At 40.0% G+C, this 26,352-nt stretch overlaps 1 protein-coding gene across 1 annotated transcript in view; it reads right to left on the reverse strand.

The window, feature by feature from the left end:
• The window catches only part of LOC110154500 (kelch-like protein 29), a 798,906-nt gene that overhangs the window by 41,017 nt on the left and 731,537 nt on the right, over nucleotides 1-26,352 (reverse strand). The window contains exon 16 of the mRNA XM_055149662.1: nucleotides 13,897-14,090. Within this exon, the coding sequence (XP_055005637.1) occupies nucleotides 13,897-14,090 (194 nt within the window). The remainder of the gene's footprint in view (nucleotides 1-13,896; nucleotides 14,091-26,352) is intronic.

The raw sequence follows: 26,352 nt of genomic DNA on the forward strand, positions 1-26,352 counted from the left end.
CACACAAAACATTTTATCTACGACTGGACTCATTCGAGAGTTTATGAATATTTATTTTATGCTCAACTACAGACAAATATGCACGGATTTCCCAAATATGCATGGATTTCTATCCTACAGACATGAATATTTTTGACAGCTTTCTTACTCCATAAAGGTCACCTGTGCAGAGATCAAACCTGTAACTTAGTCTGTTAGGTGTGAATAGATAGATCATAAAATCCAGCTCTGTGTAGGTAGAATAAAAACATACAAACAGACTACATAACTATCGCTTACACCACAAATCTAAAATCATGCCAATTTAAAATGACTTGTGTGTTAAACATGTGTGAATGAAACAAAACTCCTGGTCTGTTTGTGATGAAGAAACAACATTCTAACAAATCAGATCATGTATGGACCCTTTAAGTACAAAATAGTTACACTGATTTGACTATGCAACATTTTAGGACCAAAAATATTCCCCCCAAAACAACTACTACTACCACACTAGAAATGTTACATAAAACCAATTACAATTACAAAACATGGTTCATTTTGTTTTTGTTCCTTTTGTTTTTCACTATTTGTGCCCAGATATTCCCTGGAAACCATTCTTTGCAGTACACTATAATAATGACAAGCTCTACAAACTCGACTCTCTCCTCAAACTGCCAGAGCTGCCCCGAGGCAAACTGACAGAGACATGACGGCCCACTCCAACCACCGCACATCACTCACTCCCACACCACGTTCTGTAAAGTCTGTGAAGTGTCATGCCCAAGGACACAACAACAGCATGTCACCTTATTTTAACTACACAACTTTCTGTACCGAGACACAAAAAAAAAAGTTGACATTTTTTACACCCACACAGCCGCGCTCTGCTCTGCTCCAAAATACAGAAACTCTCTTGAAATCTCTGGCATTTTAGTAATTTGGACAATGTGACCTTTACCTCAAAACACCTAGTACTAGGCTCTGATACTTTGCAGTGACAGCACGCTGGGGGTGTTGAACATGTATGTGTATGGGCGGAATGTTCAGCAGTCATGGTGACACATTGCACACGTTAGAAAACACCGCCACAAAAGATTTAAGCTTTAAGATAGTCTGAAAATGACAAAATGTATTTAAAGGTGCATTGTAGAACTTTTTTAGCAAAGGGCCTGCCAGTTACTTGTATCCATGGATTAATATTCCAAATTATGGCATTACCAGACGTCCCTATTTACCCGAGACAGTCCCAGTTTTGAGTCCTGTGTCCCCTGTCCCAGCAGATTTATACAAAACTACTGATTTGTCCCAGTTTTATACAAGAAATTTTCCTATTTTTGACCAATCTAATACCTGACAACAGTAAAGAGAGACATTAATTGTCATGTATTTAGGTAAAATACAGAAAAGCTGCTTAAAAATGACCAGAAATGAAATATCAGATATCAAAAATCAGACAAGTTTATACAATGGAACTGTTAACGGCTCAACTACAGCTCAAGGTGCCAACTTTTGACAAGAAGTGGAGTCCAATTATTGACTTTTTCAAATAAGACAAGTATGCCCTAACATGCCTTATTTTTCATTTTTATTTATTTATTTTTTTTTTCTTTTTATTCATTTTTGCAATGAATGGGGGGGTGGGGGGTGGAAAAAAAGTAAATATATAAATTGTGTGAAGGCCCGGTCTCAGGACACTGTTGATGTGAATTGATTTGTGGCAATAAAAGAAAAAAAATGACCAGAACACAAAGTAAATGTGACTATACTGACTCAAAAGTTTCCTTAATTATGGACTCATTTCACAATTTTATTATTACCAACCACCACAAACCGGAAGTGTCCCAGTTTTTGATTTTGAAAATCTGGTCACCCTACATTAAACTTTTCAGTCTCCGTAGAAACAAGCAGTAGATGTCAGCAGGCCAATTTACAGGTGAGATCTGTGAAGAGGCGACCCCACCCACAGTAAGAATCCATGTTTTTAAAGGTGTTTTGAGCAATAAAAACACCCATAAGCAACTACTATTTTTTTTTTTTAAAGTTGGACTTTTTTTCATGGTTTGGGTGTTTCCTGGGACTTATACTTCAGTGTGATTTATGTATTAAAATGTTGACAGTGAAGCGGTGAGAGGTTCTAGTCTTGTGTGTGAGTATCTACTGCTCCTGTTCCTCCTGTACCACTGTCACTTCACTCTACTGGTCATGTCTCCTGCAGAAAGAGCCTCTGTCCTGCTGCAAGTCGTGAAATATGTAACCAAAAATGATAATTGAGCAGCCGAAAAAAGTTTGGAGTGAGCGAGAAACTTGTGAGGCACCGGTGGAGAGAAGGTGCACCATGCAACTTTCCTGAAGTCACTGGATGGATGGACAAAGCCTGGACTTCAGTGACACTGAAGTCATCCTGTCGGGATTCAGAAAGACCCGAATAATTCTAACTGGAACTGATGCTGAGTCTGATGACAGCGACACAGAAGAGGAAGCGACAGCTAAACTTACTGTTCTGTTCTGTTGTTGATGCTATAATTAAGACGTTAGACGTTAACAGTCTGTTGTTCTCTCTTCTATTCTTATTACTAGAACTTGACTTTCAACAGGAAATATCGGTTCCTGGTCTCTGATTTGATCAAATAAATTTCCCCCAAAAAGTGCGACTGATATATGTTTTTTTCTTCTTCATTACTAATTTTTTGGCTTTTTTAGTCCGAAAAAATACAGTAAATGCATCTTACACATGTTTAATACCATATTGTGGAACATTACAGGCAAAGCAACAGCAGCTCCATGGTAGAAAAGTTACGCAGTGCAACATTAAACTGCACAGTTTCAGAAGCCTGTGAGCAATGTGAGCGTTTATGGTTCTGTTTAGAAGTTTGATTTTCAACAAAAATGTGAGAGTAACTGAAAAACTGTGGTAATATGTAATGTAAAAGTAATATGTAATGTATGTATGTATGTATGCAGCATGTAACTGTAATTTTATGTGATAGAGATTCCAATTGTGTCCAGATTAATGTCTAACTTGCCTAACAGAGCTTCAGACAGAGCAGAGCCTACAGCTAGCATCACTCCCCTCAGAAAAGTTGAAGACCTCAGCTCAGTATCTTTCTATCGTTTGTTGTCGTCATGACGATTGGGCTGTCTGGCTGCACGCTAACACGCTAACATAGACACATCACTTCGATAGACTTGTTGAGGAACTATTTTTGGCACAAGCAAAAATGTATTCTCCCCTTCCGCGAGAGATGGGAAGTGGGCCTGATAAGTGTTTGCGAAAACCATTTGCAGTTCATGCGGGAGAGCAAACACACAAAGTACACACTAAGTACACAGGAAAGTACACAGAATACACACATAATAGTATTTGTGTCAGTCGATAAGACACAGGAGAGAGATGGTGAGAGACGGAGGAGGAGGAGGAAGAGGAAGAGGCGGAGGTGCAGACAGGCTGGGAGAGGGAAGAAAATGATGAAACTATTTTATGTGGAAGAAATAGTCAAAAAGTACGTAAGTAAAAGTGTAGGTGGAAGACTGTATATATTTATATATACACTACCTAAGAGTTGCTTTTAGCCAATCTCACTTTACTTTTAACTCTCAACAAACCATCTCTGCACAGATCTGACCTGTACGTTGTACGTGGTGACAGACCTTCCACCAGAAAAAGTTTTTGGAAAATGTACATTTCATATAAATTCACTCTCTTCATTTAAACGAATCATCTATTCATTTAAAGGTCCTATATTACGCAAAATGGACTCTTGGAGCTTGAGGTTGTGTTAGAATGTTGTTACCTCCTCAAAAACAGACCTGGAGTTGTGTTTTGTTTCATTAACAGGTCTGAGTAATCCTTTATTATTAGTTTGTCTACATCTGCAAAGCTCAAAATGCTCTGTTCCACCTTGTGATGTCATGAAGCGGTAGCATACACCTTCACTAGAATAATTTACATAATTTCAGTCCTGGAATTTCCAATCTCTACTGAATAAATAGAGGTAAAAAGGGTAGCTGTTAACTTGAAAACTACCACTTCATGACATCACAAGGTGGAACAGAGCATTTTGAGCTGTGGAGATGTAAACAGAATAATAATGCAGGATTACTGAAACCTGTGAAAGGAATAAAACACAACTCCATGATTCATAAAATCTGAATGAAGTCCATTAGAGCTGGCATCATTAAGAAGTAAGCTGCTGCTATGATACATACCTCGATACAGGGCATACAGGAATACTATATGCTTTTTGATACAGTGCTCTTTCCATTTAATATGATTTGTTACAATATAATGTATTTCAAATCGATTTGATACGGTTCAGTGAAAAACAAAGTCTAACTCATGGCTGTGATATTAAAAATCTAAGTCTGTGCAAACTGAATATGAAAAACACCCATTTTACTCATCAAAACAGTGAAAATGTCAACACAACTGTAGCTCTATATACCTAAATATACCTAAAATACTCTTGCCGATATATTGATACAGCAGCCCATGAAATCAATACTGTATCATCAAATTAAATTGATAATTAATATTGATATTACAATATTTTTGCACACTGCTAAGCTACATTCAGACTGCAGCGTTAAGTGACCCAAATCCGATTTTTTTGCCTCTATGTTCCTGTATCTGATCTTTTAATGACAGTCTGAACGACACAGATCTGATTTTTTCAAATGTGACCCAGAACACTTGGATATGTGCTCCTAAAACCGATACATATCTGATCTTTTGACATGTGACTTCAGTATGAACGGCCAGGTCGCATTCATCCCACCTGGCCGGCTATTGTTCGGAAACAAGCACCTGTTGCGAGCCAATACATCCCAACGCCGACACGTTTGCTCACTGAAATAGGCCATCGAAGACATGTTTCCTCCTGTGAGAGTGGTACAAGTAGATGCTCATAAATGTACACAAACGTTCTTCTCATCATATGAAAATTGTGTCTCAACTCCGTGTGAGTGAAGCAGCGAAGCACATATCAGTCCCACCACTCTTGGCTGCGACTCTGCACCCACACGTTCCTTTCGCTGCCCCACAAAACGCCACGGCCAAAAATCTCGTTCTTCTCAATCTCTTCCTTAAAACAAATAAGCTGTACATGTTCTGGCTCCAGTACGACAGCAACTTTAAAATCTCCAGGTGCTCAATGCTGCGTCCATGTTCAGACGACTTCCGTAAACACTGAACACGCTTTCTGTGTGTGACATCGTTGTCACTTTTGGGGAGTTTAAAGTTCAGACTGGAGATCACATACAAGTCGCATTTAATTGGAAATGTGAACGACCTCGCAAAAAAAATCTGATATCATAAAAAATCCGAATTGAGCATTAACCCTGCAGTCTGAATATAGACCCTAGAGTCTATTTGACGTGACATGAGACCTTTAGGTGCCCAAGTCTATCAATAAATGCTTCTTGAATCCCTGACAAATCATAATAAGATTGGATTACAGTAAAATTACATTTGTAGATCCTGAGTTTGGATATTTAACTTTCAAAAACAGACAATCTTAGAGTTACAGATCTAAAACCGTAACACAAACAAATCCAGCGGCTCTCTGGTTTACATAACGGTTTAGACCTGACTTGGTTTGGTCCATTTCAAGCCCTGATTTAGTCCTTATAAAGTCCAGGTTTAATTTGAGGATAAGTCCCAGTATTTCTGTGCTATCTGCAAGTGTGAATGCAGTCTTATCAGGTACACGTCAAAGTTATGCAACGCTCCTCTGAGTAAAGTGTCTGGAGAAGTCTTCTTGCATATTTTCTTCCAGTCGAAACATTATTATCGGCTTATACTATATATAAAAATCTCACGCAGAGGGACAGGCTGCTCTGACAATGGCCGCCCATGTCACCCAAAGCAGCGCTAGCGAAGAAAGACACCCTATTACCTTCAAATGACAATCAAACATCACGGTTTTGACAGCTCGCGCCAACACTTCATCAGATCCATGTATTCCTCTGTTGCCATGGAGACAGTGATGAGGACAAGAGACTAGAAACTTTTTTTTGCATTATGTAACTTTTCCGGTGTAGGATTGGACATCTGCTTGTGAGATATGTTTGGATGTTCCACAGTATGGCATTAAACAAGTCTATCTCACATTTAAAGAGGTTATAATAATGTTGTTTATTCATCACAAAACAGACCTGGAGTTGTGTTTTAGTTTCATTCTCACATGTTTAACACACAAACCCTGCATATTTAGGTTAAGAAAACACTCTGTTCCACCTTGTGATGTCATGTGGTAATACAGGAAGTGCTCCACTGTGCTTCTAAACTTCATACACCTTCACTAGAATCATCTGGAATTGCTAATCTCTACTGAACTAAAGATGACAGGTAGATGTTAACCTGAAAACCACCACTAGATGACATCACAAGGTGGAACAGAGCGTTGTGAGCTTTGGAGATGTAAACACACTAACAAAACACAAGTCCAGGTCTGTTTTTGAGGAGGTAACAACATTATAACATATCTTAAATCTCACAAGAGTGAATTTTGTGTAATACAGGACCTTTATGGTCAAAAGCACACATTCTTTCTATGTGGGGTTTGCCTCTAGCTTGATTGATCAGCCACTTTCACTTCGTGGAATCTCCTGACAGTGGGCGGGTAATTTTTTTTTTTTTAACCAACCGCTGCTATTTGGTCGTGACGTATGTGTGGCAAGACCGGCTTTGGGGGTCTAGGCTGCAGGTCGTTCCCCCTTTGGCTCACACGCTCTTCTGGGCCTCTCCTGGTGACTGCTTTGTTCTTCAGCTCAGGTAACTTCCATTTTCCCATGCACATTATATCCAAATTTACAATCACGTCTCCTTTTAGTGCCGCTGCTTGGCCAGTGCTCCTCACCGCATCAGTCCCTCGCTCCTCCGAATCACGGAGCACCTAGTGTGCGCTTTCATCTCTGCAGACAAGGTAATGCGTGCCCGATACTCCTCCACTCATTCATCCACGCCCATACTCTTACCGGTGTCTCCCTCCCTCGCCATTGCGCTTGGCTGTGCGCCGCCGTGTCCCCTAAACCGCGGCGGCAGGTAACAAAACCCTACTACCACGTGCTACCTGTGCCAACCAACTTTCTAAATTGTGTTATGTTTATAGCGTGTGCCGGTCCATGTTGTTTGGACCACGTTTGGACGCAGTAATTCTGTGTAAAGTTGCCTTTGATTCAGCCTGGGGATTGCGCACTGTCACTTCTGGGTGTCGGCGGGGGGCCTGCAGCAGCGTGAGCACACCGCCTCTGCTGTTTTGGTTTTGTTTTGTTTTGTTTAGCTTTACTGTTTTGCTTCACTGTTTTGTTCTACTCTTGCTTTGCTTTATTTTTGTTTTGTTTTACATCTGGTTTTGGGGTTTCGTTTTGTATTTTCAATATTTTGTACCAGTTTCTCCCACTGTAGTGTTTTACTGTTTTGCCTATTTTATGGATGTAGCTACTTTTAAACAACCTAAAACTGTCTTTTAAAATAGAGAAAATAAAGATTGTGTAAATTATGGAACCTGGCTCTCCCTCACTTTGATATGCTTACCTGTGTGCCTTACACTTAGACTCTATTTCCCCAAACTAGATTTGGGGTGGCGTTGTTGCAACAATTTAAAATTTAACATTCCCAAGTGTTAACCCCTCGGTCACCACATATGTAATGCACCGGAACACTCAGTGGTGTCCAAGTAACTGCCGGCACAACAGCAAAAACAGCAGAGAGTCACTCGTCTGTCAACGATCATTGTCGTTTCTGAGAGATGAACTTGCGAATTAAAGGTGCAATAAAAAATACAAAGTTTGTCTTTGACAAAGTCTAAAGGAGGATATTGTATGCAGTCTGCTATCGCAGCTCAGGTTGGTTCAGCTCTTCACTGATTGGTCAGTGCACGGTCTACAACTTCCAGGGTTCTTACAAACCATCTAGTGATTCTGATTCCTGACCTAGTCATTGATTACAGTGAGCCACATCACAGTCTCTCTCCTCAGTTTTTCACAAACAGTACATTTAAAGCCTCCAAAAGTTTAAATCCAACTGTTCTCTCTGAGTCCAAAAGGTGAGTGAAGCACTGGTCAGTCTTTGAAAACCACACAAAAATCTTCAGTTTCTTCAGAGTTGAGGTTTTGGTCCTGTGTAGTTGTTTCTGGTAGTACTTTTAATTTGTACTTTAATTTACAGCTATGAACAGAATAACTATGATATTGCAGCATATTTTAACACAATTTTACGCATAAATATTGATCAAATGACATAAAACATAAGACTGTTTTGAATCTTGGGGAGATGGAATCATCGGTGTTTGTGAAGTTGGATTGGAAAAAGAGTGGTCCAAACGTAAAAATGAAACATTACATTGGAAAAAAAAAACATTTGTAGAAGTCATATTAACTAATATGTTTAACTTTTGTGGTTTCTGGAGCCAGACAACAACTTACATGGCTAAATGGTTCAGAAATGAATGTCATTTTCCAATAGGCCTTTGCATAGGCCTTTTATTCTACACATTTTAATACTAATCTCACATAACTAAACATATTACTGATTAATATAAGGTGATGGTCAAACTAATTCAATATACAAACAGTCCATACTTATTTAGTGTTGAAATGAAAGTCATATGAATCAGATTTTTATCGTACAAACTGTAATAAGGGATAGATGTAGTGTTAAATATATCGTTATCTCACCAGTTAGAACTGGTAAGTGCCTAAAATGTTGAACATGTTAAGTACAAATATTGAAAAAAGTAAACTATTCACATGTATTTCAAGTAAAACACAATAAATATGGAGATGATATTAATACAAATATCAGATTTAGATCATTTGAGATTTCTGACAGTTAGTGATTTGTTCCTTAACTTAGTAATCCTCTTTTTTTATTTATTTTACAGTTCTTCATAAATCTACGGCGTCTACATGGAATCTCGACCCAGAGGCCTTCACGAGAGGTTGGGAGGTTGAGCAGGAGTTTGCAGACCCTGAATATGTCCTTCAGTTCAGACCTGTACCTCCTCCTCCACTTGTACCTGTGGAGCCTCCTACACCCCCGTTACCCAGCGCCGCTCAGGACCATCTGGCCCAGAGCGAGCTGGACTTTATGAGCTTCATGAACACATTTGATTTAGAAACAAAGGACGTCCTATCACCAGGCTCTCCGGACATGTCTCGTTTTGAAGGAGACATTCCCTTTGACGCTCCAAAGGACATGGAGTTCAGAGACACTTCAGAGACAACTTCACATGGGACAAAAAGGGCAATGTCTGAGCCCATTGAAGCTGTATTTTTGGAGACCCAAGTGAGTGCTCCAATCCAAAAAAAGAAGAAGAACGTGACTCACCAGGTGACAGACAATATAAACACGGCTGGTGTTTCATACGCAGTACCGGCCTCCTCTGATACCTCTGCTACGTCAAGGTAAAGAACAGAGCAAAAACACGTAGACATCCACTTTCCACATGTAAAACTATCATCTATAAAACCTCATTTTGATGGAAGAACCCAAACAGACATTTCCATTACACAATCTGATATTTCCAGAACAATAATTGCCCTGTATGTCCTTGTAACATAGAGTCTTGTGTTTGTAGCAGGATGACGAGGAGAACAAACCCTACATTAAGAAGCATCCCAATGTGTTCATGTTGTTCAGAGCTGAGCAGAGGCCCAAGGTAGTGCAGAAACTCCAACTCACCGACTGTGCAAAGTCAATGCGGTGCTGTGACAGAGGGTAAGTGGAATACACCAATCTACAGGAGCATTCATCACACACGGGCTTGGGTTCAGTCATGGACCAACGGTTATTAATACACTTCACAAATATAAAGTGTATCTGGTCATTTGGAGCAGATGTAAAAGCAGAAGACAGAATCTCTGTTTAACACATGTCTTGTTCCTCTGCAGTGGAAGAAGCTGTCTGAGCAGGAGCAGGCTTTGTACTATGAGCAGACTCCCAGAGAGAGAAGCGCTCACGAGGCCAAGTATCCTGGATGATCCCCCACGGACAACGATGTAAGAGCATCACACGACACACATCTTATATACAAGAGAATCAAAGACATGTATTATACTGTACACACACACATCTGGGTCATTTCAGTGCTTAAAATACAGTCACTACTATGTCTCCACCTGCTAGCACCATCTTAACAATAGTCATGTCTCTGTGTATTCACAGTGAAGGGAAATTGAATGCTGCCAACATTATTACTAAAACCCTTGTGTCATTTCAGGGCAAAAAGGCCAAGAAGAAAAACAAATGGCCTTCTAGTTGTCACAAACCATCAGCAGTTTGCCATTTCACTCAGCAGAGTGTGATGGTCTCCAGTACAACTCAACCAATGAGCTTCAGCCACCAGACCCAGGGCAACCAGACCCTACCCAACCAGGCCTTGTGTCTCCTTCTCCTCCTGCACCCGTGGAACCTCCTAATGCCCCATTACCCATTGGCGTTCAGGACCCAAGCACACAGGGTTAGAAAGACTTTGTCCTGGGAGGAGCCTGGGAGGAAACAGTGTTTGACTAGTTGGGTGGAAGCACAATTGGCAGAGAGCGGCTCTTTGCCCAGTGATGACGTCCTATCACCAGGCTCTCCAGTCGTGCCTCATGAGCCTTTTGACAAAGACATTCTCTCTGACTCTCCAGAGGAAAGTGAATGCTCCAGTCTAAAGAGGAAGAAAGTGTCTCATCACCAGACCACAGGAAATCAAAACACAGCTGGTCCTTCCTCTGTGCCAAGATCTGCAGTAAGTTAACATTCAGAATCCAAAGATATATTGTACTTTTTCATTATTTAACTATATAAACAGAAACATGTGAAAAGACATTTTCGTCATTCAAAGTGTAATTGTTTTTTTTTTTTTTACCTTTCAGCCAAATTATAACCCTGTCATCCACGTAGACGCGCTGACGTCCTTGGGTACACTGTAAGTACTAGAAACACTTGTTACCCCACTGCTTCTGTCCCATTGCAGTCTGTACTGATGAATGTGTTTCTGCTCTTATCTGCAGCCAAGGAAAAGAGCTGTATACATGTGCAGCACCAGCCTCTGATCCCTCTGCTACGTCAAGGTAAAGAACAAAACCATCTCTGCATTTAAAATATACAAACAATCCCAAGTCCCATGGAAGAATCTACGCAAACATACTTTGTTCTCTTGAGAAGTTATTGCACAATCTATTATTTCCACAGCAATAATTGCCCTGAATGTCCTTGTAACAGAGTCTTTTGTGTTTGTATCTGGAGGAAGCAGGATGACGCAGAAGACAAACTCTACATAAAGAAGCCTTCCAATGCATTGATGTTGTTCAGGGCTGAGCAGAGGCCCAAGGTGGTGCAGGAACTCCAAATCACGGACTGTGCGAAAGGCAATGCGGTGCTGGGACAGAGGGTAAGTGGAATACACAGTCTACAAGAGCATTCATCGGACACACGGGCTTGGGTTCAGTCATGGAGGGATGGATGTCGGGGCTCTGGTCTAACTATCACAATTTTTCACTAATCAGATCCTCGCCAACAGTAAAGAGGAGCATGAATTGTCGTTTGTTTGGTCAAAATACAGAAAACCAAATAATAATGAAGCAAAAAATGCAGCGTCAGAAGCCCCTCATATCATGACTGACACGAGAATACACAATGTTACACGCTCTTTTCACTATTTTATTTATACCAACCACCCCGACCCGCGTGTGTCCCTGTTTTGAATTTAGAAAATCTGCTCGCCCTATGGTAATATCTGTGTTTTGAAGTTCTGAGGTGAGTTTACAGCACAGGGCAGTAATGGCAGCGGTGTTTTTATGGTAGAGAAAAGTCATTTTGTGTGTGAAGTAGAGGATACAAAATGGCCGTCTATTTGTGGTCATCATAATGCACTCAGACACAGCCTGTGATGATAGAGATGGCACAGAAACAAAGAAAACATGAACCCACTGTGAACCCACGGAGATTTTCTAACATTTATTTGTACTGCAGCATTTATTCTCTATATATATAATGTCATCTAATGTTCGTTGATACTTCACAGTGACATCACGCTGAGGGGGTCCTATATATGTATCTCTATAGGTGGAATGTTCAGCAGTTACCATGGTGACATAATGCACAGTCACGCATTAGTAAACACAGACAAAAAAGTTTTAAGATCATCTGAAATAATACAAAATGGATTTAAACAGCACATTTTCAGGAGTCTTTGACCAATGTGAGCGTTCATGGTGCTGTTTAGGTGATTTTCAACAAAAAGTTGAGAGACTAACGGAAAAACTAACTTTGGACTGTCGATTTATGTGAGATAGACTTGTTAAACAGCACAAATCAGCAGCTCACCTGTTGGAACTCCAGATAAGTCCGCTTTTTTTGGTCAAATTGTGTTAAAATAAAGCTCAGATTAAAGTTTAAATTGAGTCACTGAGCGACAAACAGAGCAGTGCTTTCAGTTTGCTTCACACCCAAGAGAATGTTAATGACATTAGCTGCAAAGGATCAATTTTATAACTACCCAAAATGTCCAGATGTGCTCTAGCTCCTCTCAGGCTGCATTCACACTGTACGCTGGTTTAGTCCTGATCTAGATTTGGTTTGGTCCAGTTCAAGACCTAGTTTAGTTCCTTCATGTCTAGTCCAGGTTCTAGTGGCCTCATGTCCACCTGTCACAAATTAGTCAGGTCTTTGGTCCATGAAACAAACTTATTTTCTTACATCGCAGCAAATTAAAGCAAAGATGATGATATTTACAATAGTCTGTGCATATAGTGTACACAGTGTAATTCTATATAAGTTAGTGTAAAAGGTGTTCATATTTACAATAGTATATGTGTATTTAGTAGTGTGTACTGTAGTGTGTGAGGACATAGTGCCGATATACATGCACATACACACTCATACTCGTGTTTCACCGACCCGTCCGTTTACCGCCATCCCCGACTTTTCCTCAAATCGCCGTCGCAACAGTCAGGGACGCACATTTGACTGCTGCTCAAACATTCCTTTTGCCATAGCCATAGTTTCATTTCCAAACTTTCCTCCGTGTCTGCCGTCCCCTCAGTGTCCATCCTGTCAGTGTGCCAACAGTCTTCTGCATGTTGCGACGCGTAGGGAGTGCACGTGTGACGTCACGAGTAATGTCATGTCATTTTCCGTTTTTATAATGAATAATATATATTTTTCCATTTTGTCAGAGACTATTAATAGGGTATTTTTGTTTATGGTAATGTTTATGATTTTTCAGTATTAAAGGGGAAATGTATTTGTTTCTATTCATAGAGAAAAAGCTGTTTTTCATTGTTAACTGATTTGGGGGAGGAGCCTCGTACTATAAAAGGGGCTTCCCATCTTTACAGAGGCAGTGTGCACCGCAGGCACCAGCTCCAGAGTTATTTAAGGCCTATATCAGTGTTTCCCTAACTTTTTTATCTGGGGACCCATATTTTAAAAGTCACAAACCTGTGCCACTCAAGCCAATAGACATTATTCATAAATCACAAAATAAAGTTGGATTTGAACATTACTGAACATTAATGAGGATATTTGATTGTTGACTGAGTGATCGTGTCTCTGAACAATTAGTATTACTCAAGTTTGAAACAATGAAAAACAGTAATTGAAGCAGCAATAAAAGGATCCAGAAGTCGCCTCTTTGGACATTAAATGTAGAACATTTCTTTTTCTTTTCAACATTCAAGTGAACCAGCAATACTTTGAAAAACATAGTCAAAAACCAACACTCTTTTGACTACACCATAGTGTTTCTTTTTCATCAATAAGAACCCAGGACATAGTGTACGCAGTGCGATTGTATGTATGTTAGTATAAAAGATGCTAATATTTACAATAGTCCCTGTATATCGTGTATACAGTGTAATTCTTCTATAGAAGTTAGTGTAAAAGATTACATTAGGCTCTGTATGTATTGTATGCAGTGTATTTACCGATCATGGGCGACTCGATGAAGCTCCATGCGTTGCTCTGAGGCACGTAGGACTGCAGGACCCCAGCAGAGCGCCCGGCCTCGTTCACTCCTCCGAACACAAAGATCTTTCCCCCGCAGACCGTGGCTGCAGCCGAGTGCACGGGCTTAGGCAGAGGAGAAACCGTCTCCCACTGGTTTGTGATGGTGTCGTATCTGGAAGAGAAGGACGAAATATGGCTCATTAGAAAAATAGACTTAAACCAGACAGCGATCAAGGTACGAACTGAAGTCTATATAAAGGGTGACAGAGCAGACAAAAACTGTACGGAAGCCGAGAGGGGTCACAACAAACGCAAACGCCGCAACAAATACAAATGCGACAACACAACAAAAAGCCACAACACACCAAAAAAAGCCACAACGGAAGTGACCGCGGCACTCTATTTTAATGCAAACGCCGCAACAAATACAAACGCAAATGCTGCAACACATTAAAAAGCCACAACGGAAGTGACCGCGGCACTCTATTTTCCAACGGACCGATCAAGCAGCAAGTGAAGAAGACCTATAATGTGAGAAGTAAAGGAATGGAGAAGTTGGAAACGTAAGTAAAAGTTATTTATTGTTTTATCATTATTCGTTTCACGTTGTAGTTCTTCTTCTTCACTTGCCGCTTGATTGGTTTGTCGGAAAACAGACTCCCGCGGTCACTTCCGTTGTGGCTTTTTGATGTGTTGTGGCATTTGCGTTTGTGTTGTGGCTTTTAATGTGTTTTGGCTTTTTAATGTGTTGTGGCTTTTTAATGTGTTGCGGCATTTGGGTTTGTGTTTTGGCTTTTTGATGTGTTGTGGCTTTTTGATGTGTTGTGGCTTTTTGATGTGTTGCGGCATTTGAGTTTGTTGTGACGTTTGCATTAAAATTGAGTCCCACGGTCATTTCCGTTGTGGCTTTTTTTGGAGTGTTGTGGCTTTTTGTTGTGTTGTCGCAGTTGTATTTGTTGCGGCTTTGCGTTTGTTGTGACCCCTCTCAACTTCCGTAAAACTGCACTCCAGTAAAACGAACACAACAAAACGACAAACCGCAACAATAGAAAAACTAAATTGTATATGAGGAGAAAGAAACACAAATGTTCAAAAATCATTTCATATTGTCAACATCAAGCTGAAGAGGAACCAAAACTTAAGATTCTAGTACACTAAACTGTATGGAAAACTACTCAGTACAATTGTATTTAAGAAGTTCCTCAAAAGGCTGAACTGTGGCGAAAACACAACTATACAAAGTGAGTCTTAGCCTTATTCCTTCAAGAAATCAGAGGGAAAATTCTGAAGACTTTTCTGATTTTCCAGTATTTTTCTTAACCTTCCGGGCAGTGTCCCATTTCTGTTCACTTGCCTCCTTGACTCCTTGATTCCTCGGCTCCCCACTGAGGAGAAAAAAAAGGTTGTTTCCAGTTCTCTTGTCAGTAGAAGAGACAGACCGCTGAGGAGCCAAGGAATCAAAGAGTCAAGGAGGCCAGTGGACAGTGTTGGGATGGTTACTTTTAAAATGTATTCCCCTACAGATTACAGATTACATACCCCAAAATGTAGTTTGTAACGTAATCCATTAAATTACTTAAAGTGAGTAACGTAATCTGAATACTTTGGATTACTAGATTTTCTGGAGAGAAGCAAAGACTCGGAAATCTTTACATAAGATGTTTTGTCTGCTTAAAGACAATAAAAAGCCCAGATTTTCCTTAACCAAATTAAAAGTATTACTGATAGAAGAAGAAGAGACACGGTCCATGTGGCATGGTTTAGTCCTGTTAAATCCTGGTTTAGACCTGGTTTAGATCTGCTTTTAGTCCTGGTTTAGACATTGTTTAGTCCTGGTTTAGACCTGGTTTAGTCCTGGTTTTAGTCCTGGTTTAGACCTGGTTTAAGCCCTGGTTTAGACCTGGTTTAGACCTGGGTTAGTCCTGGTTTAGACCTGGTTTTAGTCCTGGGTTAGTCCTGGTTTAGACTTGGTTTAGTCCTGGTTTAGACCTGGTTTAAGCCCTGGTTTAGACCTGGTTTAGTCCTGGTTTAGACCTGGGTTCAGTTCTGGTTCAATCCTGATTTGGTCTTGGTTTAGTGTCTGGCAATGAGTGGAATTACCAAAAAAAAAAAAAAAAAAAAAAAAGGGATATAGCCCAAAATGTGAAAACAGGAAAATACCGCCATTTTATTTCGACAAAGTAACTGTAATCCAATTTCCACTCATGGAAACAGTAAATGAATACAGTCCAATGATCCAATTTGGAGAGATTTGTTAAACAATAAATGACTTTATAAAGTCACTTTTTTTGTTCTATATCAGTCTTTTGATCTGCCACAATAATGTAATAATGAATTTAAATGAAAATACCTCAAATTGAAGTATTTTCTCAGCAATTTTTAGGTGAGATTAAAATGAGATTAATTAGATTAATTAATTACAGATCATAATTAATTAATCTCTCAATTTTTTTAATCGCATGACAGCACTAATGATAATACACTTCAAGCTCAAGTCTGAGGTCCAAGTGGAAGACGGAAGATAATTGAACACAGGGTAAATCTGGAGCTGGGCGGAGAATCTGGCACCACCCTCGTCTCTGGGTCCACCCACTACTCACCTGCAGCTCATTCTCCAATCAGCCTACACCTCTGCAGTGTTAAAGACTGATTCAAACATCCACACCTCGACAGAGCAAGTTTATCCTCTGTGGGATCCAGTTCGGTTTTTCACAGTTTTGCCTATTTTCCCAGTGCTTAGTTTGTCTTTTTCCCTGTTTTCCTCACACTTGGTTTTTGGTCTACCTTGCTTTGGGCTTCACCCCAGCCTCTGACCCAACTCCCAGCAACCTGCATATTATTTTTGCAATTCAATAAATCCTGTTTTTGCCTTTCATTGTCTGACTTTTTGATCCGCCAGTCATTCTAACACTCCCTGTTTTCTGTCTCTGTGGTGACTCTGTGTTCTGTTTGTACTGACTTTGTATTTGTGTGTCAAATCCTGTATTGTATAATCAGTTTTCTTAGTTAACCTTGAGCTTTGTTACTCTTGTTTAAAACCGTGTAAATGATCTTTTCTGTAAATAATTTAGATTCCTTGTTTAATGTACTTTTACATTCCTGTTTATGTCTTTTAATTTACCATTTTTCCATCTTGGTTTTTAATACCTCCTTGACCCAAGTGGAGCTGGGTCGTAACCAGTGTTGGGGAGTAACAGATTACATGTACCAGAGTTATGTAATCAAAGTACAAATTATGAGTAACTGTATTCAGTTACAGTTACTGTTTCAGTGAGTGGTAATTGGATTACAGTTACTTTGTTGAAATAAGTGGATTACACGGCAGTATTTTCCTGTTTTCACATTTTGGGCTATATCCCCCTTTTATATTTTTTCCTGTAATTCCACTCATTGCAGGACAATAACCAGGTCTTAACAGGACTAAACCAGGTCTAAACCAGGTCTAAACCAGGTCTAAAACCAGGTCTAAACCAGGTCTAAAACCAGGTCTAAAACAGGATTTAACAGGACTAAACTATGACCGTGTCTCGTCCTCTTCTTCTATCAATAATATTTTTAATATGGTTAACTAAAGTCTGGGCTTTTTATTTTCTTTTATCAGACAAAACTTCTTATGTGAAGATTTTCCTCGTCTTTGCTTCTTTACAGAAAATCAAGTAATCCAAAGTATTCAGATTACGTTACTCACTTTAAGTAATTTAATGGATTACGTTACAAACTACATTTTGGGGTATGTAATTTGTAATTCTGTAGGGGAATACATTTAAATACATAAAAGTAACCTTCCCAACACTGGTTGTAACAGTGTGTTAAACCTGTGAGAATGAACCAAAAAAAACACAACTCCAGGTCTATTTGTGAAGAGGAAACTACATTAAAACAGACGATAGATCAGAAACAGAGTATTATGGAATCTTTAACTACCAAAGTTGCTGCTCCAAAGCTTATCTTATCAGTAAATATTTTCATTACAAGTCTCTCATTTGTCTTTTTAGCTGAAATTTTAACTCGCTCAAATCAAAAACTCAAGTAAGACAAACAATCATCATAACTATAAATGAATAACTGTTGACTGATCGGAACTTTGTACTCAATCCAAAGCAAAAACTCTCGAAGCGGGGGAGACGCGTAACAAAACTTAAGACAAAACGGTGTCGTGACCTTCTTTCCATTAAAACTACTCAACAGGGCGTCTTTTATATTCCCGCTAATGATTTATACACCCGCTAACGCCCCGCTGTTCCTCCAGTGCTGGTATACAACAAACCCGACTAACAGAGCGCTCCAAAATTCATTGCGAATGGCTGCTTTTGGCTTCGGGGCTGACAGATATAATTAGCGAGAATGCCTCCACCACCAGGGAGCATGAAAAAGACCGACCATTACGTACAATGACAGCAATTAAAGCAATTACACAAAGAAACATATGTCGAGGACCAGGAGCCATCAGTCTGCGGAATATGGGTTTGTGACAGTGTGGAGTTCAGAGCTGGGAGCAGAGATTTGTCATGGCTGCATATCAGAGTGGCTGGACTTTGGGAAGACTATAATTGTGGTTTTAACACTGGTTTTGAGTTGTAAATGTGCTTAAGAAAGTACTTTAAAGGGCTCGTATCGCAGCGTTTTCTGGTCTGTGTTATAATGGAGTTTTCACGTCACAAACGCACCTGGAGTTGTGTTTTTTTTTTGTTTCATTCATGTTTAAAACACAAACTGCGCAGATTTAGATGAGGAAACAGCATTAAAACGTGACTTAGGCTGCGTTTATACGATGACGATCTGAACAGAAGAGGTAAAAGTGGCATTGCATCTTCACTTTTTATTTTTCAATCTGTGGGCATACGGTGACGCAAAAGTGTGTGGAACTGGATTGTGTATGCATGCCAGGTGGCTCAGTGGTGACACTAGGTGGTGACGGATGTGACGTAAACACGTACACGACGTGAGCAGATCTGACCAGAGTTTTGTGTCTTGGGCGGTGTAGACGGAAACACTACGGCGGAGTGTATTCAACTTTTCTACTATGGAGGGTGATTTCAGATTTTTGTGTTTTTAAGCTCCAAAAACGCCGTCAGTTCAGATAAAATATTTAGCCGTTTTTACCTGCAAGTGTTCTTGTGATAACAGGCCCTTAAAGGTGCTCTGTGTAACTTTTCTGGTGAAGGGCCCGTCACCTGCTTTCTTCATAGAGATGTTATTGCTCTGTCTGAGATGTTTCACAATATGATATTAAACCTTTCTCTCTTCATGAAGACTAAACCAGACCAAGTTACAGATCTGGGGAGAGGCAAAACCGCTCACTGCCCGAATTACTTTTTAAATAAAACAATTTTATTAGATATTTTAGAGCTGTAAACCACCTGTAACTGAATAAATGTAAGGCTGGACACATTGGAGGAATTTCTGTATCACCACATGACATCACAAGGTACAGAAGAACTCGGTCAAAATATAGAGGGTTTGTGTGTTAAACATGTGTGAAACAACTCCAGGTATGTGATGAGGAAACTACATTATATCCTGGATCAGAATACATTAGGGATGTAACAATAACTGAAATATCGTGATATCGTATCGTCAAAAGTCTCACAATAATATCGTGGGCTGTCACAATATATCGGATTATAAGTTCCTTTGCTTAAATACATGGTTTTATAGTAGCAACAGCTTATAAACACTATACATTATCATTATAGAATATTGTATCATAAGGTTTGGATATTGTTACATCCCTAGAATATATATATATATATATATATATATATATATATAAAACATAATTAGGGTGCTTTCACACAATTATGATGGGACCAAACATGGATCTAAACCAGGAATAAACCAGGACTAAGCCAAGACTAAACCAGGACTATTTTAAAGGTATTTTTGAGCTGTAAAGCACCTATAAGTGAATAAATGTATAAAGGTAGATCTGTTTAATGTCACACTGTGGAACATGCTTGTTTCTATGACATCTCCATAAAAACAAGCAGGTGACGGATCCCCGATCAAATAGTTACACCATGCACCTTTAAAGTGATGTAGGACCTTTAAATTACTTTGACAAACATCTAAAATAAGCACCAACAGGCAGAATGTCAGTGAAAAACCCTGACAGCACCAGTTGCTCTCAGTCCCATCTCCACAAACAAAGCACTGAGGCGACAGGTGAATTAGCCTTCAGGTCTCTTCTCTTCGGGGGTCTGATGGGGTCTTTGTCTGACAGCTGCCCCAGGAACAGTGCACTTAAATCGGGCACGAGTGGAGGGGCGCGCGGGGAACACTGGAGGTGCCAATTAGACCTGTTTAAAAAGTGTAGAGTCATGTGATCCCCGCGGAGACGGCGTGGCGGGCGCGTTTTGGATTCTGTGGCAGCGGTAATTACCTGTTGAAAAACCATAGTGAGGAGGTTCATAAATTTAAAGGGCTGGCGTCGCGTGCAGAGAGGCTGATTATAAAGGCAGACACAACCCACTGATCACGAGAACAAAGGAGACTCCAAACACGGCTACTGCAGCAGGTGAAACGAGACAGGATTGGATTACTAATTCAATCAAGATGCATAATAGGCTAATGTGCTCATGTCTGGGGTTTTGTTTGTACTGTAAACTATACTAGTACACCTAAAAAGTGGACTATAAGAGAGTGTGACGTCACCTGTAGTGTTTAGAGTGTAGAAAACCAGACAAAAGTCCGACGGGACCTGGGTTCGGACAAATATTTAGAACTTAAACTTGGGCTTGGATCAGATTCGGACACATCAGCTGTTTCCAGTTTACAGTAAAACACTCGCTTTGAGACTCTTTAAGTGTTGAAAAGATCAGAGCTCTGATCCAAGTCAAAACTGTGTTATTATTATTTGTGAAATGTGGTGCAACACTTCAGATACATGATTTTTAAAATATAAAAAGATTAGAAGTCCACAGGAATTAGAGTCACTATCCTGAATTTGCAGCTTCACATCTGCACAGAACAAACAGACACACGTGAGGAACTACTTTCACCTTTTTGTGGACTGGGTGTCATTATTTGCGGAGGACAATTTCTATGGAAAATATGGATGAGACTCTGCACCTTAAACTTATCACTTTACGAGACGTGAGTAACAAAGTCTTCTCATTATTTTCGCTATTTCCCAAGTTTGTATTTTGCGTCTCTGTGTCCGTTAGAGGATTTTAAATGTGTAAGGTTCAGCCGGGTTCGGACATAATTATCTTAATGCCTATCGGGCTCGGGTCAGATTTGATCACTTCTCTGTCGGACGTGGGCTGGGCTCGACCCGATCCACACTCTAATAATGTTCAGCTCCAGTCAAATGAAGCTCACGAGGCTAGCAGCAGGAGCCAGGTCTATATGAGGAATAGGAATTTATTTATGGATAAAACAGTGAAGAAAAACTCCAGGATCATGTAGAGCGGATTAATACAAACATCCATCCATCCATTTTCTTCTGCTTAATCTGGGGCTGAGCAAGGAGGCCCAGACTTCCCTCTCCACACACACTTCTGGAGGCATCAGGAACAGATGCCCGAGCCACCTCAGCTGGAGGAGCAGTGGCTCTACTCCAAGCTTCCCCGTGTGACTGAGCTCGTGACCCTGTCTCTAAGGGAGCTCCCAGCCACTTGATGGAGGAAACTAATAACGAGGTTCACTGCTGCAGTCACAGAGAGAGGGGCAACCATGTTTTAATGTAAAGTCAACTGAAGCCAGAGTGGATGAAACCAGAAGGCACTTCCTATGTTTTTCCTATTTAGAATGCGATCTGTTCACACGCACGGGACAGAATTGCATATCCAGTTTATTTTGAGAATGTACAGAAATAATATGTCACTCCCTGTTCTCTATCCCAATTTCAAGTGTTTTCTGTGAGTCAAGTCTGTAGAACTGGTTACAACAATCAACATAAATGAATGTGAATTTTATGAAGTTAACAGAAATTGGCAGTATCAAAACTGACAAAAATTGTAAAAGAGCACTAGAGCTGTTGACCCGGGTTACGGTTAATATCTCTGTAAATACTGGGACTATCCACATGACACAAAAACTCAATGTTTGCCAAAAAATATAACAATGGTCATAGAGCATATCTCAAATTATGATAATGGTCAGTATTAGTGAATGATGAGCTTGGATAGTTCTTGCAAAAACAGTAATATTATTTTGTGTTTTATTCATACTCTATAGATACTTTGCAGCTGATGTCATCAACATTCCTTTGAGGGTTTGACGCTAAGACCCTGTTTTATACTGAAACGAATCACCGTATCACTGTATCAGAAATTATCTGAGTCCACACACATTGTTTCTGTGTCTGCAGTCCTTCTCTATCCACACAGCTTTGAGCACATTTGTTTACATTTTATAGAAACAAAACTTAACACCACATGACTCATTTGCATACACTATGTGCTCAAAAAAAAAACAGCTTGCTGTTGTGTGCTGATGCAGTTCAGCTTCTGTCAGACTAAAGGACACGACTCAGTGGAATATGAGTGTTCTTTCTGTGACAGAGGGGTGTTCTGCTGATGGTGAGTCTGTTCTGTGCGTCTATCGTATTGGAGATGATTCATGTTAAACTTTTCAGAGATTATACGTCTGCAGGTCGTACACACAGACCGTATATATGAATATAATTTAGGCTCTTAGCTTTTTGGCATAGACCTACGTCAGAGTATCAGTGTTTTCAGGCGTCCACACGGTGCTGGATCAGATCTGTACTCAGATGAATTTGTGGGAGCTGGAGGTACCAGATCATTCCGTCTCTGGAGCCGTTTTCAATCCGATTAGTGTGAACGAACACTGCATCCACAATGAAAACCACTCGAATGTGTACTAGTGTGGACGGGGCCTGAAAGTACTGCTCTGTCTGAAGCTCTGTTACTCAAGTCAGACTTTAATCTGAGCTTTATTTGAACACAAAGAGCTGGTTTATTTGGAGCTACAACCGGTGAGATGGTTTGTCCCTCACGCATAAAATTACAGTCACAAGTTAGTCACTGTCACCTTTTTGTTGAAAATCAAACTTAAACTGAACCATGAACGTTTGCATTAATTACAGACTCCTGAAAATGTTTAAATCATTTTTTTGATAGTCTATGCATTGTGTCGCCATGGTAACCCCAAACAGGATGTCACTGCAACGTACATGTGTATAGAATATTTTGGTGACTTGTTTTCCTTATAGGCCTCATTCTAATGCCTCCTAATGTACTGTAATGATGTACTTTTCTGTTGTAACATCCCAATAACTCCATTGTGGGACAAATAAAGGTTTTCTGGTCTCATTGTATTTGAAATGAGCCATTAGCTAACCCCTCTCCAGTCATCTGCCTATAAACTACTATGTTAACACTCTTCTATTACATCTCTAATCGCTCTCATTGTGTATTCCTGGACTCTAATCTCTTTTCGCATCCTCTTTTTGGAATAATGGTCTCCTAAAATGCTCTGGGGACTGTGTTAGCCAGACAAAGCTCCAAACCGCTCCTGGTATTTAGCTGTTAAGTGTCCCCCGGTTCCATCGCCACCAGAGCCGAGCCGAGAGGACCAGTCAATACCACATTTGCATTTGCTGAGAGCACAGAGAGAGAGAGGCAGCTGCTTTGTCCGGCCTATTCTCTGTGTGCAGGTTCTTTTTTTGTGCGGTAAAAATGATGGAAGTTAAATGTTCTGTATTACACAAAATGGACTCTTTAAAGCATTTAGAATCTAAAGTTATTAAAAAAAAAGAAAACAGACCTGGAGTTGTGTTTTATTTCATTCACACAAGTTTGAGTAACTCTTTATTAGTAGTCCTAGTTTAGTCCTGGTTTAGTCTGGTTTTAGTCCTGATTTAGTCCTGGTTTAGTCCTTGTTTTAGTCTGGTTTTAGTCTTATTTTTGTCCTATTTTAGTCTTGTTTTAGTCCTGGTTAAGTCTTGTTTTAGACCTGATTTAGACCTGATTTACTCCTGATTTAGTCTTGTTTTAGTCCCGGTTTATTTATGGATTAGTCTTGGTTTTAGTCCTGTTTTAGTTTTAGTCCTGTTTTAGTCTTGTTTTAGTCCTGGTTTAGTCTTGTTTTAGTCCTGGTTTAGTCCTGTGTTTTAGTCTTGTTTTAGTCCTGGTTTAGTCTTGTTGTAGTCCTGTTTTAGTCCTGGTTTAGTCCTGTGTTTTAGTCTTGGTTTAGTCCTGGTTTGGTGCTGGTTTAGTCTCCATTGTGATGTCATGAGGTGGTAACAGTTACAGGTAACAGCTCCTTTTACCTTTAGTTCAGTAGAGTTTGGTAATTCCAGGTCTGAAATCATCCAAATGATTCCAGTGAAGGTGTATGGAGTTTAAAAACACAGTGGAGCACTTGAGGTGTGACCTGATGACATGAGTGTTTTCTGGTTGACAGAAGATCTCAAACAAATCACAACCCCAGGTCTGTTTGTGATAAGGGAACTACATTAAAACCTGGATCAGAAAATATAGAGTAATGTTGCCTGAAATGTTCCACAGTGTAGCTTTAAAAGATCAAGCATAATTAGGACATTTTCGCACAATTATGTTCTGACAAAACATGGAACTAAACCAGGACTAAACCAGGACTAAACCAAGACTAAACCAAGACTAAAACAAGACTAAATTAGGACTAAACCAAGACTAAACCAGGACTAAACCAAGACTAAACTAGGACTAAAACAAGATTAAACCAAGACTAAACCAGGACTAAACCAAGACTAAGCCAGGACTAAACCAATACTAAGCCAATACTAAAACAGGACTAAAACAGGACTAAAACAAGACTAAAACAAGACTAAACCAGGATTAAACAAGACTAAACCAGGACTAAACCAAGACTAAGCCAGGACTAAACCAGGACTAAAACAAGACTAAACCAGGACTAAACCAAGACTAAACTAGGACTAAACCAAGACTAAACCAGGACTAAACCAAGACTAAACCAGGACTAAACCAAGACTAAACCAGGACTAAACCAAGACTAAACTAGGACTAAAACCAAGACTAAACCAAGACTAAACCAGGACTAAACCAGGACTAAACCAGGACTAAACCAAGACTAAACCAGGACTAAACCAAGACTAAACCAGGACTAAACCAGGACTAAACCAAGACTAAGCCAGGACTAAACTAGGACTAAACCAGGACTAAACCAGGATAAACACACACACACACTACATTCATAAACATAGTCAAGGTGGATGAAGTGTCTTACCCAAGGACACAACAACTGCACACTGTGACCAAAGCTGGGATTCAACTTCTGTCTTTGTAGGTGAACAATTTAGGATCCAAGCACTAGTGCAGTATAACATTTCAGACGCCCACAGACAAACCAAAAACAGGACGGGGAATCTAACTGACCATCTTGCGCGCACCACATCGGCACGACCCTTCACAGCAATAGAAAGATTCCACGTGTGTTATGTAACAGGAAGCTGAACACAAGCGGAACGCGCCGGGTCAGACGGTCGGCGTCCACTTCATCGGCGCAGGTCACTCGTTCGATTGATTTCATTAGCTCTGATTCGGCGTTGAGCGTTTAATCCGGAGCGTGGCGTTAGAAGAAGCGCTCCGAGCGGGTTCATCTGCTCTCATTATATCCTGAAGGAGACAGGGACGAGAAGAAACAGGAACAAAAATACAGCCATGTTTTTCCCCAGCTCTCCGAAGCAAACGCCAGACAAATCAGTTTTCCTTGTCACGAACGCGCAGTAGGAGCTGATCCGTCAACATGTGCAGCTGAATCGATTGGGGTTTTCTTTCTTGGCTTTTTCATTCTGGCTGTTTTTTTGTGCATTTTTAGCGTTTATTCACGAAAAAGCAGTGATGGAGGACAATGTCGTAATCAGGGAGATACAGACAGGAAATGGGCGATGGAGATATGAGTGTTAAGGAGAGACTGTGAGGAAGGTTGAGGCGAAACTAAAACTGAAACTAAACTAGGCAAGACGAGGGCTAAACCAGGACAGATCAAGGACTAAACTGGACTCAAATCACTACCAAACCAGGTGAACGCACAACAGACATTCAAAAGAGAGCAGGATAGAGGATTTTCCTGCAAATGTACAACAAAAAGCAAAGCAATGTGCACTATAAACCCAAATAAGTTACCTGAACTCCAAAAAATGTAGGCAATCGATTACCTCAATTATTTTAAGTTGATGAATTTAAACGTCACAATCTTCCAGAACTTAAAAGGTGGGGATGTTTTTCTCCTTGTACCTAGGGCTGGGTATCGTTAAGAAGTTGCCGATATGATACATACCTCGATACACAGGCCACGATACGATACATATCTCGATACAGTGCACTTTCAGTTCGATACAATATATTTCAAATCATTTCGATACAGGTTAATAAATACAATACAACACAATAAAAAATAACATCTAAATCGTGGCTGTGATACTAAAAGTCTTAGTTAAACCACTTCTTGTGCAAAGTTCATAT

The sequence above is a fragment of the Boleophthalmus pectinirostris genome, unplaced genomic scaffold (genome assembly GCF_026225935.1).
Source record: "Boleophthalmus pectinirostris isolate CB_2022bp ecotype Guang Dong unplaced genomic scaffold, ASM2622593v1 HiC_scaffold_13, whole genome shotgun sequence".
NCBI classification, from domain to species: Eukaryota; Metazoa; Chordata; class Actinopteri; order Gobiiformes; family Gobiidae; genus Boleophthalmus; species Boleophthalmus pectinirostris.